General features: G+C 44.3%; 1 protein-coding gene across 4 annotated transcripts in view; it reads right to left on the reverse strand.

The window, feature by feature from the left end:
- The window catches only part of ADAMTS17 (ADAM metallopeptidase with thrombospondin type 1 motif 17), a 165,518-nt gene that overhangs the window by 99,295 nt on the left and 49,429 nt on the right, over positions 1-16,794 (reverse strand). For all 4 annotated transcript variants that reach the window (XM_060694810.2, XM_060694809.2, XM_087878323.1 and 1 more), the window contains exon 7: positions 10,996-11,039. In XM_060694810.2, the coding sequence (XP_060550793.2) occupies positions 10,996-11,039 (44 nt within the window). The remainder of the gene's footprint in view (positions 1-10,995; positions 11,040-16,794) is intronic.

The raw sequence follows: 16,794 nt of genomic DNA on the forward strand, positions 1-16,794 counted from the left end.
CCCACCAAGCCACACCCACAGAACCAGTAGTAAAAAAATTTGAAACCCACTACTGTGCCACTTTGTATAGACAACATCCAGCAAACTACCTAATGGTTTAATTGAAGTGATGATGAATCATTGGAGACGCCTTCTTTAACTTGTGGAGCTAAGTTTGCCACCAATAGTATCAGAACCGTACCTTTTTGCTGCTTTCTAAATCAGTACACAAATCAACATTCCCACAGAACAGTAGGGAAGCAGTTTTTCATAACACAAGAGTGCAAATTGTGGTTCTGCAAATCATCCGATATCGAAGAATGAGTGGTGAGACCAAGTGTGGGAAGTTGCTCCTGCTTTTGAGTCTTGTTTTCAGATTCCTTTTCAACTCCTGATAAGTCACACGAAGATAGAGCGTTGCACTCACCAAACAGACCATCATCTGATGATCAAACATGGTTTGTGCATTCTGTAAAATGTTACTCATTTGACAAGTATATCCATGTATCTAGGCTTTAAGCCTCAAATCTTCTAAAAAAAAAAAAACCTGAATAGACTTTAGGTTACCAAAACAATCTTAATTTTGAGATTTAATCTGCACTACATTCTAACTCACAGTGGATTTTTTTTTTTTAATGCTTTGGTATAAGGCAGTAAATGATGAACTCCAGGAGTTGTTATTTTCTCCGCAAGAACATCCTGCTTGTAGCTCTAATCTGTGTAAGCTATTCTACTCACATCTGCCTCCAAAGAGACTTTTATGTCTCACACACCCAGTAGCAAGGCAAGACTCCAAAAGTTTTTGTTGACATTTGTTTGGCTTGTGGTCCTTAGCTGGACATCAGCTAACTGTACGTCTCCAGCCAGTTCAGCTATAGATCGGACTGTCTGCGTGCTTCCTCAGCATTGCAAAGGGAATTATTTTAAATTATGATGGAACTGAAATAGACAATAGATATATTCCACATTCACTGAAAGAGGCCACGTAGTGACTCAAACTTTTTATCCTGGAAGTCAGCTCTCCAACCTTTGTTCAAATAACCAGTGGTGAAATTCATTTTTTTTTACTACTGGTTCTGTGGGCGTGGCTTGGTGGGCATGGCAGGGGAAGGATACTGCAAAATCCCCATTCCCTCCCCACTCCTGGGGGAAGGATATTGCAAAACCTCCATTCCCACCCCACTCTGGGAGAATTCTAGGAGTTGAAATACACCTAGATTGGAAAAGGTTTGTCCAGAGTTTTTCTTCACTTTCCTTCCATGAGGTCCATCCTGTAACTTTGCAGAAATAGCTTTTGAGGTGGTTACTCTCTCTGCTGCTTACCTTTAACACTCTGAGAAAACCCTGAGTGACATTCCAGCATCCAATGGGAAAATACAACAATAACAAAAAAAGGCATTAACTCAGGCATTAACCCATTGGCCATTATTTGTGGTCGGGCTCTGTGTGTACTTGTGTACATGATAGCAGTGTTCCAATATTTGAGGGGTTGCCACAAAGAAGAGGGGGGTCAAATTATTCTCCAAAACACCTGAAGGCAGAACAAGAAGCAATGGATGGAAACTAATCAACCTAGAAATAAGGAGAAATTTCCTGACAGTGAGAACAATTAACCAGTGGAACAGGTTCTGGGTACTTCAACACTGGAGGTTTTTAAGAAGAGATTGGACAACGATTTGTCTGAAATGGTATACGGCAGTGATGGCTAACCTTTCTGCCGTCGCGTGTCAAAAGCGGGGGCATCGCGGGGGAGGGGGTTTCACGCGCATGTGCCCACATCCATAATTCAATGCCCCCCGCCCCCCCTTGCATGCTTGCGGGACCTCCCCCACTCCCCCCGCTTTTGGCCGGGTGGGCCTGGTAGGACTGTTTTTCACCCTCCCCAAGCTCCAGAGGCTTTCTTGGAGTTTGGAGAGGGTGAAAACGGCCATTCCCCTCCCCGAGGCTGGAAATGGCCCGTTTTCTGACTTCACGTGGGCCTGGAAGGCCCGAAAATCAGCTGGCCGGCACGTGTGCATGTGCGCTGGAGCTAAGCTAGAGCAATGCTCGCGTGCCCACAGATATGGCTCCACGTGCCACCTGTGGCACGCGTGCAATAGGTTTGCCATCACAGGTATAGGATTCCCTGCTTGAGCAGAGGGTTGGACTGGAAGACCTCCAAGGTCCCTTCTAACTCGGTTATCCTGATATTCTGTTGTTCTGTGATCTGTTGAGGCACCCTTCTGCTTTTTTTAAACACTAAAGACAATATGAGGTGGAGGTTCCACAAAGAGGTGGAGAAGCCTGGGGCTAGGAGTTAAGAGACCTGAAGCAAAACGGAAGCGTCACTAAGACGCTTGGTGTGGAAGCATCCTAAGTCTGAAAGCCGAGTTTGCTCATTTTAAAAAACAAGCTCCGCTTTGAGATTCAATTGCTGAAAAGACAGAATGCTCATTCTGTTCCTCCCACAGGATATTAAGCGTTAGATACTGAACTTTCCGTGCTTGGCTGGATCTGAGGCAGCGTGGCTGGAAGGAAGTTTCAGCAGGAAGCCGGAGAACCAATTCAAGTCACAACAAGACAGGAATGTCCCAAGGCAGATGGCTGCAGCCTACAGACTGTTTAACGAGCTTCCGTCAAGGATGAATGGGATAAAAGCAAGCTTTTCTGCATTTCAATGCTAAAATTTTGCTCTGGGGCTCTGTCTGCAGTTACCTTGCCTATAGTATTTTTAACAGTGATCTTGCTAGAAATGTGTAATGTCAATCTCTCCCCCCGTCTAACATCTCAACCCTAACCCCTAATATCTTTCTGGAGAGGAAGAGTAGAGTAGAGAGTAGAGAGTAGAGAGTAGAGAGCAGAGAGCAGAGAAGAGAAGAGAAGAGAAGAGAAGAGTAGAGTAGAGTAGAGTAGAGTAGAACAGAACAGAACAGAATAGAACAGAATTCTTTATTGGCCAAGTGTGATTGGACACACAAGGAATTTGTCTTTGCAGAAGAGAGGAGAGAGAAAGGAAGGGAAGGGAAGAAGAGAAAGGGGGAGGGGAAAGGAGAAGAGAGGAGAAGAGAAAGGAAGAGAAGAGAAGAGAGAGAAGAAGAGAAGAGAAATCAGAATGGAATGGAATGGAATGGAATGGAATGGAATGGAATGGAATGGAATGGAATGGAATGGAATGGAATGGAATGGAACAGGAGAGGAGAGGAGAGGAGAGGAGAGGAGAGGAGAGGAGAAGAGAAGAGAAGAGAAGAGAAGAGAAGAGAAGAGAAGAGAAGAGAAGAGAAGAGAAGAGAAGAGAAGAGAAATCGGAATGGAATGGAACAGGAGAGGAGAGGAGAGGAGAGGAGAGGAGAGGAGAGGAGAGGAGAGGAGAGGAGAGGAGAGGAGAGGAGAGGAGAAGAGAAGAGAAGAGAAGAGAAGAGAAGAGAAGAGAAGAGAAGAGAAGAGAAGAGAAGAGAAGAGAAGAGAAGAGAAGAGAAGAGAATCCAGCTGATCTTTTGGAAGGAGGTGATGAACCAAGCAGGCACATTAAAAGCCAGCAGAGTGTCTTGGTTGTTCTGCTTCTTGTCGGATGGCTGGCACAACCTCAGCCCACAAATGCATACCTTCATACTTTCCTTCATTTTCAAGCTCAGCTCCGTCATTATGTAACCTTCAAAGCTCCTTTGGCAATGGAATTCCATTCCTTAAACAGACCACTCCAGGGTGGACCCCTTGCCAAAACTCAAATGCAACCTGCCTGCTGTGCGTATTTTTCCTCTAGGACAGCTTCCAAAAAAAAAAAAAAAAAAGACGACAGCTTTTGCAGAACCAGTGTTCACGTCTACTGTAGATTAAGACAGGTTGAGCTCAGAAACGTGCAGAAATTCTGGCAATTGTAGACATGCACCGTCGCTCGTGGGAAACGTGTAGTCACAGAACGAAGAGGGCGTTGTACACATTTTGCATAGACTCCCAAACACAAACATTGCCAAGGCAGATAAACTGTAATACCTAGCCAATCTGCATAGTTTCCAAGAGACGTGTGGTATTTTGCATATGCTGATAGTGGGTAAATAAATCACATTGCTTAAGGAAGAGTCGGTCATTACGCAATGCCAGAACATGAGATCATTTAAGTAATATCTAAACATGAAAACCACGATGCATCTGGTGGCCCCTTGAGGGTTATAGGTAGTCTTTGACTTATGACTGTTTAAAGTTACGATAGACCCCAAAAATGGGACTTACACAGGGGTGGGGCTGCTGGGGGTTTGCAGGGGTTCAGGAGAACCTCTAGCTAAGATTCTGTGCAGTTCGGAGAAGCCCCAAATCCCATTCATGGCTGGCCCCACCCACCCTTTCCCTCCCCTCCTAGGAGTCCTCATGTGGCCCGTTTTGTATGCAGGTAAGTGCAGGGCGCGCGCGGAGGGTTGGGGAAGGCGAAAAATGGGCCTACTGGAAGTTCGGGAAGGCGAGCCTGTTTCCGGCCTCCAGAGGGCCTCCGGAGCCTGGGGAGGCCGTTTTCGCCCTCCCGGAGGCTCAACAAAAGCCTCCGGAGCTCGGGGAGGGCAAAAAGGCCCCCGCACCTGCTGTGGTGCAGGATGCCGACTAGGCCACGCCCAACATGGCCATGCCCACCCAGCAACCAGGCAGAGAACCCCTTGCTAAAATGTTTGAAGCCCATCCCTGGACATACAATCCGGATTCGAAGTTCTGATGTACACACACTGACACACACAAACACACCTACGACTGCAATTTTGGGCACTCAGCAGCTGGCTTGCCTTTATGGCTGTTTGCGGTGTCCTACACATGTGATTGTGATGTATGCTGTTTTTGCCGGAAGCTGGAGTTCATTTCTGGTTCTAGCAAAACCAGTCCCATAGAAAACAATGGGTTTGATGAACGATTGCATTTAATGACCGCTGCAAAAAAATATTGTAAAATCAGGTCTGGTCACATGGTGACCCACCTTATAATGAAATGTTCAAACACTTAACAGACACTTCCTATAAAGCTTCATAATAAGTTGCGTTTCACTTTTAAAGTTAGAGAACTAATTTCCACCACCTGCTACTTCATCAGAAGACATTGTATGTATATGGGGTGCTTCCAGCCACTGAAGATATTGCTCATGTTTTGTTGAACTGTCCACTAAATGCCTCTCTTAGGCTGAGATACTTAACATCCCAATTTGAAAGAACAGCCCACTAAGAACTGAATTGCAGATTGTCCTGTTTCATCCCGGAGTCTTAATGTATACTTTGCACAAGTGCTAGTTTTATACTTAAGGCAGTCGAGCTAAGAACTTTTATAGCCCATTCATCCTGTAAAGGTTAGGTTATTTATCTGAATATTAATTATTTGCATTTACAACATATGTATTTTATTTCTGTATTTTTAAATTTATTTTATCCTGGAATTAGATCCTGTATTTTATTTTTGTTTTTTTATATGATCATAAGACTAATCATCCATCCACCATCCATCCATCCACCCACCCACCCATCCATCCCTCTCTCTTACACACACACTATCTACCAACCTACCCACCCATCCATCCAACCATCCATCCCTCTCTTATACACATACTATCTACCAATCTAATTTCTCTATCCATTTCTCTATCTCTATCCATTTCTTTATCTCTGTCTGCCTCTAACTATCTATCATCTATACACCCATCCATCATCCATCCATCCATCCCTCTCTCTTACACACATACTATCTACCAGTCTACCCACCCACCCACCCACCCACCCATCCATATCTCTATCTCTGCCTGCCTCTATCTATCATCTATACACCCATCCATCATCCATCCACCCATCCATCCATCATATATCTCAATTATTCTGTACAGTGATGTGCCACATGATGACAGAATTCTGTCCATTCTGTCCAAGCAACTTCCGTATCCTCTTTCTGTTCATCTACCTTCTATGTGTGAGATTCATCTTTCTTCTAACACTTCTTCATCCAGGACTAATCTCTTCCTGTAGTTGCTCTACTCTGTTTCACTTCTTTTCTTTCAGGACCACTTTCCTCCCAAGATTCATTCTGATACTACAAAGAACGATTCTACTCACAGTCAGAATCTTTCATCAGCAAGCTAATTGTCCCAATCTTTTATTATAAACAATTAAATCACTCACAGGGATCCTTTTGTCATGGGTACATACAAAAAGCCCTAGATTGATTGAACAAAGACATCTTTCTAAGCAAATGCTAACCAAACAATCCCAGTTCTCAATCATTCTTGGATTATCAAGTGGTCCAATTGTTTCTTTTGTTTCTTGTCACATTCGCACCCATCCATTCATGTCAAAATATGTTTTCCTTTGGGTGACATTCATTCGGAATATTGTACAGTTCCCCTCAGCTCCCATTTATTCTCCAATTATTGTCACTCACTCAAGTGTAACATGCAATTAGCAACAATTTATGGATTCTTATTTTCATAAGCATCCCACATCAACCTAGATGACACCATTGCATACCGTGTTTTCCCGAAAATAAGACCCTGTCTTATATTTTTTTGAGCCCTGAAATAAGCGCTTGGCCTTATTGCCATGCACTCAAAAGCCCGATTGGGCTTATTATCAGGGGAGGTCTTATTTTGGGGGAAACAGGGTACTTCCTGGCATATATTTTAGATTCTTCATTTATAAATTAAACTTATATGTAAGAAAAACTCCAATTGCACACAATCCTCATTCGGATCGTATTCTTCCCTTTTCTTTTTGGTGATAAGGCTGAAGAATTTGCGTTATGAAGAATTTGTTCTGAATTAGTTTGGACTACGCTGAGAATGAGTTAATTCTCAGCTGTTCTAATAAAGTCTGTTTGTTTCGAACTGATTGCGTCTGATAATATCTACTTGGGCCTGGGTCACAACAGGGACATTCTGGCCAAAGATTCCCAACAGAGTCACGAACATGAAGAAAAAAAAAAACCCTTTATATCAGGAGTCTCCAACCTTGGCAATTTTAAGACGTATGGACTTCAACTTCCAGAGTTCTTCAGCCAGCTTTGCTGGCTGAAGAACTCCGGAAGTTGAAGTCCATACGTCTTAAAGTTGCCAAGGTTGGAGACCCCTGCTTTATATCATCCTCCATTCTTGTTTTCACACTGAGATTGCACAAAGATAACATATCCCTTCCTGTCCTCCCCCCCCAAAAAAACCCTTTTTTTCAATGGTTAGAGATCCTATGAAATGAGATGTTGGCTCCTAAGTGATAGCATGTGTCTTCCATCAAAATGGTTTCAGCCCATGAGTTGCTGAGCACATGCTCGTCTGTGGCTACATCTGGACTCAGGTAGACAGTTTGTATGCTTATCCCACGGAAATATGGTTTCCATTGGCTTTGTAGACAATCATGGTGTTGTGAGTCATTACTTTCCACTCATAGTACGAGGGTTTTAGGGCAGCTCCAATAAATACTGAAAACAGAGAATGTATGTCTCAGCTTTTCCTTGCAGCCTCACCATGTCCTGTCTTCTTGGATTATCCCTCCACATCTAAGATAAAACGATAATAATATCTGACAAGCTATTTTTTCGCAGGAGCTAAAGCTGAATGGCTACAACTCCGTATGTTCTGAGACCATAAAAGGACTTCTCATTTTACCAGAAGTATTCCAACATTGTTCTGACGCTACCAGAAAAAAGTCCTTCATTCCAAGGGTAATGTTTTATCCTCTTTGGGGTAATTAAAAATCAAAATCAGTTTTGATGTCAAAACTCTTCTGGTAAGGCTGGAACAACAAACAATGATCTTCCAACAAGATCAGAATTGCCTGAGGATCAGAACATTCCACCCTCAAAATACCATATTTTTGGGAGTAGAAGATGCACTTTTTTCCCTCCTAAAAGAGACTGAAAATTTGGGTGCGTCTTATACTCCGAATGTAACCCAGTCCACCCGCCAGAACCCACCCTTCAGCCTCCGTGCGTCCTCTTCCTGGCTGCAGAGATTGCCACCAACAATGGTTGTGTTTTTCGGCTCCTTTCAGCCTCCAAACGCTCCGTTTGAGAGCCCTTTCAAGGCTGCGGGGATCACCAAAGCACATCACCGCTGACACGCGGTGGCCAAAATGGCTACCCAGAACAGCTTCTGCCTTTTCTTACCCCTCCCACACTTCACCTGCTTTAGTCACTGGAGTTCCCTCCGACAATCAGCTGTGCTTTTGAAGCTGTTTTTCAGCCCCAACATGAGCGAAGCGATCTTCCGTGCTTTGCCTGCTTTTCTAATTGCTGCTCCCTCCGACGATCAGCTGTGTTTAGAAGCTGTTTTTTTAGCCCCAACCAGCCCCAACCTCAAAACCAGTGCGTGAACTAATGTGCTGAAGCTGACCAGGCTAAGGACTAGCCAGATGAATACCTGGTACGCAGAATTTTTTTTTTCCTATTTTCCTCCCCAAAAACTAAGGTGCATCTTATATTCCAAAAAATACAGTAAGTTGGAGATCTCTTTTTAATGGATCTCTCCTGCTGCTGCTGCCCTAAGCAGCCCTTGTTATTCTTCCCCCTGTAATATCAGTATGTATATTAGAAGCAAAGACAGTGAGAGAAGTCCTATGGATTTCAGTTCTGTACAAGAATCACAACATGCCACCATGTAGCATGAGACCTAGTCTTAAGGATGAATGGGTCATCACCAACATTATACTTTTTATAACAGTGAAATACCAAAGAGAGAAGCAACCTTGGTAGTACAGTGGTCTAAAGCACCCTGTTATTAAGACCAGCTGCCTGCAATTACTGCAGGTTCGAATCCCGCCAGGCTCAAGGTTGACTCAGCCTTCCATCCTTTCTAAGGTAGGTAAATCGAGGACCCAGTTGTGGAGGCAATAAGCTGACTTTGTATAAATACACACAAGTATGAAGGCTATTGCTTAGCATATTGTAAGCCTCCCTGAGTCTCCGGAGAAGGGCGGCATATAAATCAAATTAAAAAAACAACAACCTGGAATTAAGGAGAAACTTTTTAATAGTGAGGACAATTAACCAGTGGACTAGGTTGCCTTCAGAAACTGTGGACGCTCCATCACTGGAGGTTTTTAAGAAGAAACTAGACAGCCACTTGTCTGAAATAGTACAGGTTCTCCTGCTTGAGTAGGGAGTTGGACTAGATGACCTCCAAGGTCCCTTCCAACTCTGTTATTCTATTCTATTCTATTCTATTCTATTCTATTCTATTCTATTCTATTCTATTCTATTCTATTCTATTCTACTCTACTCTACTCTACTCTACTCTACTCTACTCTACTCTACTCTACTCTACTCTACTCTATTCCAAATTACCCAGTAGGGCTGTATTACTATTATCTTTTTCACTTTTCCTATTTCCTTATGTTCTTGTGACTGTAACTTTGCTGCTTGTATCTTACAATTTATATTGTTTTATTTAGTGTCCTAGTATGATTTATGTGGATTGCTTATTTAGTATCCTATGGCTAGCACTGAGTGCCGTACCTTATAATTTATGATGAATGTCTTTTACGATGATTATGATCATGATTTATGACTTGTTGCTTGTATATACACTGCGAGTTTTATGCACCCGAGACAAAATCCTGTCCTATTGGCCAAGTGTGCGTTCAACCACACTTGGCCAATAAAGAATTCTAATTCTAATATTAGAAAAGCTCCCCTAAAACTCTGCACCGCAGTTGCAAAGAACTACAAATTAAACACTTTTAAAGCTTTCTAAGGCAATTACGCTAATTCTTCAGTCTTTGGATATAAAATATTTATTGACCGCGACCCTGAGGTCAATATAGACAAAACTGTTGAAGTGCCAGTTGTGCCAGAACAGTCTATCTCTATGACAATTCGGTCACCTAGCATCTGAAGTGCTTGCAAGTACTCTGTAAATATTTACTTATTTAAAACGTTTAAACCAGGGGTGAAATCCAGCAGGTTCTGACAGGTTCTGGAGAACCGGTAGCGGAAATTTTGAGTAGTTCAGAGAACCGGCAAATACCACCACTGGCTGGCCCCAGAGTGGGATGGGAATGGAGATTTTGCAGTATCCTTCCCCTGGAGTGGGGTGGGAATGGAGATTTTGCAGTATCCTTCCCCTGGAGTGGAGTGGGAATGGAGATTTTGCAATATCCTTTCCCTGGAATGGGGTTGGAATGGAGATTTGGCAGTATCCTTCCCCTGGAGTGGGGTGGGAATGGAGATTTGGCAGTATCCTTCCCCTGGAGTGGAGTGGGAATGGAGATTTTGCAATATCCTTTCCCTGGAATGGGGTTGGAATGGAGATTTGGCAGTATCCTTCCCCTGGAGTGGGGTGGGAATGGAGATTTGGCAGTATCCTTCCCCTGGAATGGGGTTGGAATGGAGATTTTGCAGTATCCTTCCCCTGGAGTGGAGTGGGAATGGAGATTTTGCAATATCCTTTCCCTGGAATGGGGTTGGAATGGAGATTTTGCAGTATCCTTCCCCTGGAGTGGAGTGGGAATGGAGATTTTGCAATATCCTTCCCCTGGAGTGGGGTGGGAATGGAGATTTGGCAGTATCCTTCCCCTGGAATGGGGTGGGAATGGAGATTTGGCAATATACTTCCCCTGCCACGCCCACCAAGCCATGTCACGCCCACCAAGCCACGCCCATAGAACCAGTAGTAAAAAAATTTGAATCCCAGCCTGACCCCCAACCCCCTTGTAGCTCCAGCGGCACAGAAAAAAAACAACAACAATGGATGTGAACATTCAAATGTATTACATCCATTTTTCATCTGCGGAGCAATTAGTGACTGTTATGGTTTCCATGTTTAGTGAGACAAACTCTTTACATACCATAATGTGCTGAAAAGGAAGACAACCATGACCATAAGTACGCGGGTCCCGTTCCAAAAAAACAGAATTAAGAAGAAACAAACAAACAAACCACTTTCTTCTTTCTTGTACTCTCGGCCAATCTAACACAACCACACCATGTTAAAGGTAAATTATCTGAAGGGGGAGGGGCGGGCAATTAGTCTTCCTCACTGGTAAATGCGGTAAAACAATGCATTGTAAAATGAAAAACATCTGTAGGTTTACTTACCCACTGTGTCACATGGCTCATCCTTATGGACACAAAAATCTGTCCTGAAAATAATAAACCATAATTAGGAACATTCCTTAAAAGGAAGAGATACAGGTTGTATACATGGACACACATTTTCAGAGTGTCTGTCACCTACAAGCCGCTAAGATGGCTCAGTGGCTAAGACACTGAGCTTGTCGATCAGAAAGGTTGGCAGTTTGGCAGTTCGAATCCCTAGTACAGGTCTCCTGCGTGAGCAGGGGGTTGGACTAGATGACCTCCAAGGTCCCTTCCAACTCTGTTCCTGTTACTTACTGCATTTAAATGTAAGATATTGCACTAGGGGCAGGAAGGGGTGGGTTCTACTTACCTTTACTATCGGTTCGCAACGAGATCGCGCGCATGCGCAGATTGCCGATGATAACATCCGGGGTGGTGGGCGGGGCCTCTCACCGGTTTTACTCCCGGTTCTTGTGAACCGGTCTGAACCGGGGGCAACCCACCACTGGGGACAGGTAAATTCAAATTCATATTCATTCATTCATTCATTCATTCATTCATTCATTCATTCATTCATTCATACATATTCTTTTCATGTTTCATTTTACAGGTAGCCCTTGACTTACGACTACCCTAGGAACGTTCGTCACTAAGCAAGGTAGTCATAAGTGAGTTGTGCCTGATTTTATGTAGAAGGAACCGCAGAACCTGGGGGCGACGTGAAAAGAGGAATCATCCTAGAATCCCTACGTAGCCACAAACAAAATCAATCCAACTCCCATTCAGTGATGTTGACCCTCATCTAATTCTAACCAGATGCTGACCATTAGTTGAAAAGATTCCTGTTCATAGGCTTTTAGCAATCAATCAGCTTAATTGAGCCTTCAAGGGTGGATCTGGTCTTTCGCATCGGGCATTTTACGACATTTTTTTGCTGTGGTTGTTAAGTGAATGACCATGGCTACTTCATTCTTTTCTTTCTTCCCAAACCTCAGTCATCTCCAGGTTTCTCTTTCAAGTCAGCATCATGCACTGCAAGCAGAAGTAGGACAAAACTCTAACCTTCTAACATCTAAGGGGGAGGGCCTTCCCTGTGGGGGCACCCACTATCTGGAACAAGCTCCCCCCGGAGATACGGAGGATCCCGGATCTGTGCACTTTCCGCCGCACTCTTAAGACCTTCCTATTCCAGCAAGCTGGCCTGGCCTAACCTTTTCCCCCCTTTTCTTTTAAATTGAAAATTTTAAATCTGTTTTTAAATTATTGGGATGTTTTAAATTTGTCTCGGGCTAAATTGTTTAATCTGGTTTTATTTTTGCTTTTAAATTTTTGTATTTATGTATTTTATTTTTGTGCCTGTTCACTGCCCTGAGTCCTTCAGGAGTAGGGCGGTATATAAATCTAATAAAAGAAAGAAAGAAAGAAAGAAAGAAAGCCAGGGGTCACCAACCTTTCGGACCACTAAATTCATAATTTTAAATCCCGTGGACCACTAATATGATCTGCCTAATGAGTGGGCGTGGCTAGGTGGTCATGTGATTGGGTGGACATGGCCAACTTGATGTCACTCACGTCGAGAGGTGCCTCGCCAGCCCGCCCAGGCTCCTCAGGGCCCCAACAGGAAGCAGTTGTTGGAGCTAAGCAGCCACCACGAGAAAGAGTTGCCAAAACAGCTCAGTTCAAATTGGATCTGGCCGAGGAGGCTCAGTAGAAGCACCTCACTGAGGACTATGAGCATAGGCTTTCCAAGCAGAGGGAAGACCTGCGGGAGTGCAAGGCCAGGTACCGGCGCCTGGATGCTCAGCGGACTGAGATGGTCAGCCAGTTCCAGGCCATGATGCAGTCCCACTGGAACGAGGCCCTCCGGCTCTTTGCCACCAGCGGCACTTCCCTCCAGCCTTCGCCCAAAGCCCCGCACCAGGAGGCTGAAGCAGACCCCGAGTCAGGATTTCTGCCTCCCTCCGACCCGTACAAAAAGACCCTGAAGGGGGAGGCTCTCTGCAGCAACACAAACGTTCATTGCACGTATCCGGCCCAGGGGGCGTAGTTTGAGGACTCCTGATTTAGTGCAATATTAAAAAAATGCAAATAATTTTTCTGCGGACCACCAAAATTTTCTCGCGGACCACCAATGGTCCACGGACCACCAGTTGGTGACCGCTGATCTAAGCAGAGAAATTCTGGGCTGCTTTACTTTACATCTAAAAAGCTTGCAGTGCAAAGTTGGCCTCAGGGCAGACGATGATGGCCTTCTCCTCTTGACCCAGCTGGCAGTATCATCCTTGCAGGAATTGCCAGACTCAGCTTCACAAAGTTTATTCAAGGACTAGATTGCACGATTATATAAACGGGTAAATCGGACAGATGCTTTGAGTAAAAAAGGACGGGACGGTTGCAACTGAAAAAGCTGCTTTCTCAAAGGGGATTTCTAGCTTAGCGAATGAAAACACAGGCATATCTCTGTCTCTTGCAGGACCATGGATGATGAGGGGCTGATAGTTCCAGGTAATTCCCTGGATTTCAAATTCTTTTCTCTAATGCCAAGGCTCCCGAGAGTAAAATGGGGCAAAAGCAACAGCTATTTATGCCTGGACGAGCCACGAACCCTCTCTCAATGCCAAGGGCCCATCTGGGAACTATTAAAATAGCAGCCGAAAAAGAAGCTTAAGAGGAAAATGCTGGCAACTGATAACCAACCAATCGTTGTTGAACTTAAGGTGCAGAAGCTGAGGCTGTCCCCATTCTAGTCTCCCCTCAAGTAAAATAATAATAATAATTCCAGAAACAACAAAGGTATAATTTTTATAGATAGCTTTCAGAAGCTCCTTACCTTACATTATGATCTTACAACTGATTATAATGTATATTGTGTCAATTGTTGCTTTGCTCTATGTACCTAGCTTAGTAATAGGTACCGAATATATAAACCCTTACGCTATGAAGAGCCCTGGTGGCGCAGTGGTTAGAATGCAGAATTGCAAACCGCAAACTCTGCCCCCAGTCTGGAGTTCGATCCTGATGGGGTTCAAGGTTAACTCAGCCTTCCATGCGGTTTGGGAAAACTGGTATAGGTGGATAGACAATAAAAATTAAATAAAATTAAATAAAAATAGGTAATATTTATAAAGAAGCGGAAGATGTATATATGTATATAATATAGATTTTATGTGAATTGTTAATCCAAAGTATATAAAAATGACATTGTCTGTTTGAATATGTATTAGAGTTTAAGAGTTTAAGAGTTTATTCGATTTCTATACCGCCCTTCTCCCGAAGGACTCAGGGCGGTGTACAGCCATATTAAAATACATAGATTTATAAAATTTAAAACCAATTAAAATCAATATATAAAATTAGAGTTTTGGAAAAGAAAAACTACAATAAAAACTATTTATACACACACACACACACACACACACACACAAGATGCAGAATTGCAGGCAAACTCTGCCCACAGTCTGGAGTTCGATCCTGATGGGGTTCAAGGTAGACTCAGCCTTCCATCCTTCCGAGGTCAGTAAAATGAGGACCCAGATTGTTGGGGGCAATAGACTGACATTATAAACCAAACAGAGAGTGCTGTAAAGCACCAAGACTGTGATGGTGAACCTATGGCACGCGTGCCAGAGGTGGCATGCAGCGCCCTCTCTGATGGCAAGTGAGCCGTCGTCCCAGTTCAGCTCCATGTGCCTCCCGTCGGCCAGCTGGTCTTTGGGTCTTTGCCACGCATGCACAGGAGGTGTGCAGGGAGTGTGTGCAAATGTGGAGGGCACATGCAGGGGACCGCATGCGCATGCATGAGGCGGGATGCATGCAGGGGGTGCAGGTGCATGCGTGGGGGGTGGGGTGCATGCGCAGGGGCGCAGACACATTGCATTTTGGGGTTTGGAGAGCATGCGTGCACATTCGTGCACACGTGTGCTTTGGGCACTCAGTCCAGAAAAGGTTAGCCATCACTGCAGTAAGAGGTAATATATAAGTCTAAGGGCTATTGCTATTAACCAAAGTACTTTATGAAGGTTTCATTATGATTATGAGAGAGGATCTCATTAAGTCTCACATCAAGAGCCTTAAATGACACAGCCCTCCCCGGGCTCCGGAGGCTTTCCTCGAGCCTCAAGGAGGGTGAAAACGGCCTCCCCAGGCTCCAAAGGCCCTCTGGAGGCCGAAAACGGGCCTGTTTCTGGCCTTCCTGAACTTCCGGTAAGCCTGTTTTTCACTCTCCTTGAGCCTCCTCACACGCCCTGCACTTGCCTGCATCCAAAACAGGCCGCATGGGGAGGGGAGGGGGGACAGGGCGGGGCCAGCCAGGAGTGGGATTTGGGGGTTCTCCAAACTGCACAGAATCTTAGCTAGAGGTTTTCCCAAACCCCTGCGAACCCCCAGCAGCCCCACCCCTGCCAAGGTCCCTTCCAACTGTTTTATTCTATAATGCTCTATTCTGCTAAGCCACCGTGTAGCGGGAGGATTTTGGCTTCGTCTGTTGTATGACCCAAGTAATATTTGCTACTCTAGACTTAAGGAAGCCTTTATGAGTTGAGACCAACGGGCAAAAAAGAAAGTTTCCCAAGGTGAACAGAACTTGGCTTCCTTTTCGCTGCAAAGAATGCTCCACGCAGGAAAAAAAAAAAAGAAGTGTTTTTAGAGGTCAATCGTAAAATATCTGGTTTTGGTTACAAACAGGCAGAGAAAAGAAATCTAAATGTTGAAGATTCAGCTCTTGTTGTTTTTTTCCCCCCTTGGCTTAGCCATTCCATGCTGGACACAGCCCTGCTTTTGCATCTTTTGCCACTGGTCCACATCTGTACCATTTGGGGTTCATCCAGACACACACACAAACACACACGCTGAAAGACAGCACTTAAGCTAAAAAGCAAAACCGCCGAATTTCTGTGCCCTAGGAACCAAAACAGCTGAGCCAGGAGATTGTTCAACCGACAATTGTTCCCGGTTCGTTCCCTCCTTTAGCAAGAGGGAAGTCGTAACAGGATGGGGGGAAATGAGGATATACAGGAAGGGAAGGGTTTTGAGAATCCAGGGCCAGCTTATTTTGCACAGGGGATGTGGTTTTACTGAAGCCCGGCCTCTGTACGCTGCCTAATTCTCTCACAATACAAACTAATCTTTTCATTTATCCAGCGCAGTTCTTTCCATGGCTGTTATTACGAGCATCTGCCTCGCTAAATCCACCCTATTTGAACAGCATTCCGTCACTTTTCCTTGCTTGAGGATTATTATTATTATTATTTGCTTTAATTTATATGCCGCCCTTCTCCGGAGACTCAGGGTGGCTTACAATGCGTTAAGCAATAGTCTTCATACTTTTGTATATTTTTATACAAAGTCAGTTTATTGCCCCCACAAACCGGGTCCTCATTTTATCTACCTTGAAAGGATGGAAGGCTGAGTCAACCTTGAGCCTGGTGAGATTTGAACTTGCAGTAATTGCAAGCAGCAGATGTTAATCTGTTAATAACAGTGCTTTAGTCCACTGTACTACAGGCTCGTTTCCCTGCCTCAGGGAGGACTCATACCCCGGTCAGCACTTCTTTACCTTCCTACCGTTGGGAAGGAGATATAGAAGCATAGCCAGCCGCGCAAACAGGCTGAAGAACAGTTTTTATCCATGGGCTGTCAGATTCCTAAATGTGAAATAGAATCATAACTATGTAGTGGGACCAGAATGGGACTTTTTGTCTCTGACTTTTTATTCTCCTGGAGAGTTTCTCCTTAGGCGATTCTCCCCTCAACTTAGAGAGCAGTTCCATGAAGATGGGCTCCAGCATGAGCCCAAAAGTTTGGAAGAAAAAAACTTTG

Source organism: Pantherophis guttatus, chromosome 13 (genome assembly GCF_059756535.1).
Source record: "Pantherophis guttatus breed Tessera chromosome 13, ASM5975653v1, whole genome shotgun sequence".
In the NCBI taxonomy this organism is placed as follows: Eukaryota; Metazoa; Chordata; class Lepidosauria; order Squamata; family Colubridae; genus Pantherophis; species Pantherophis guttatus.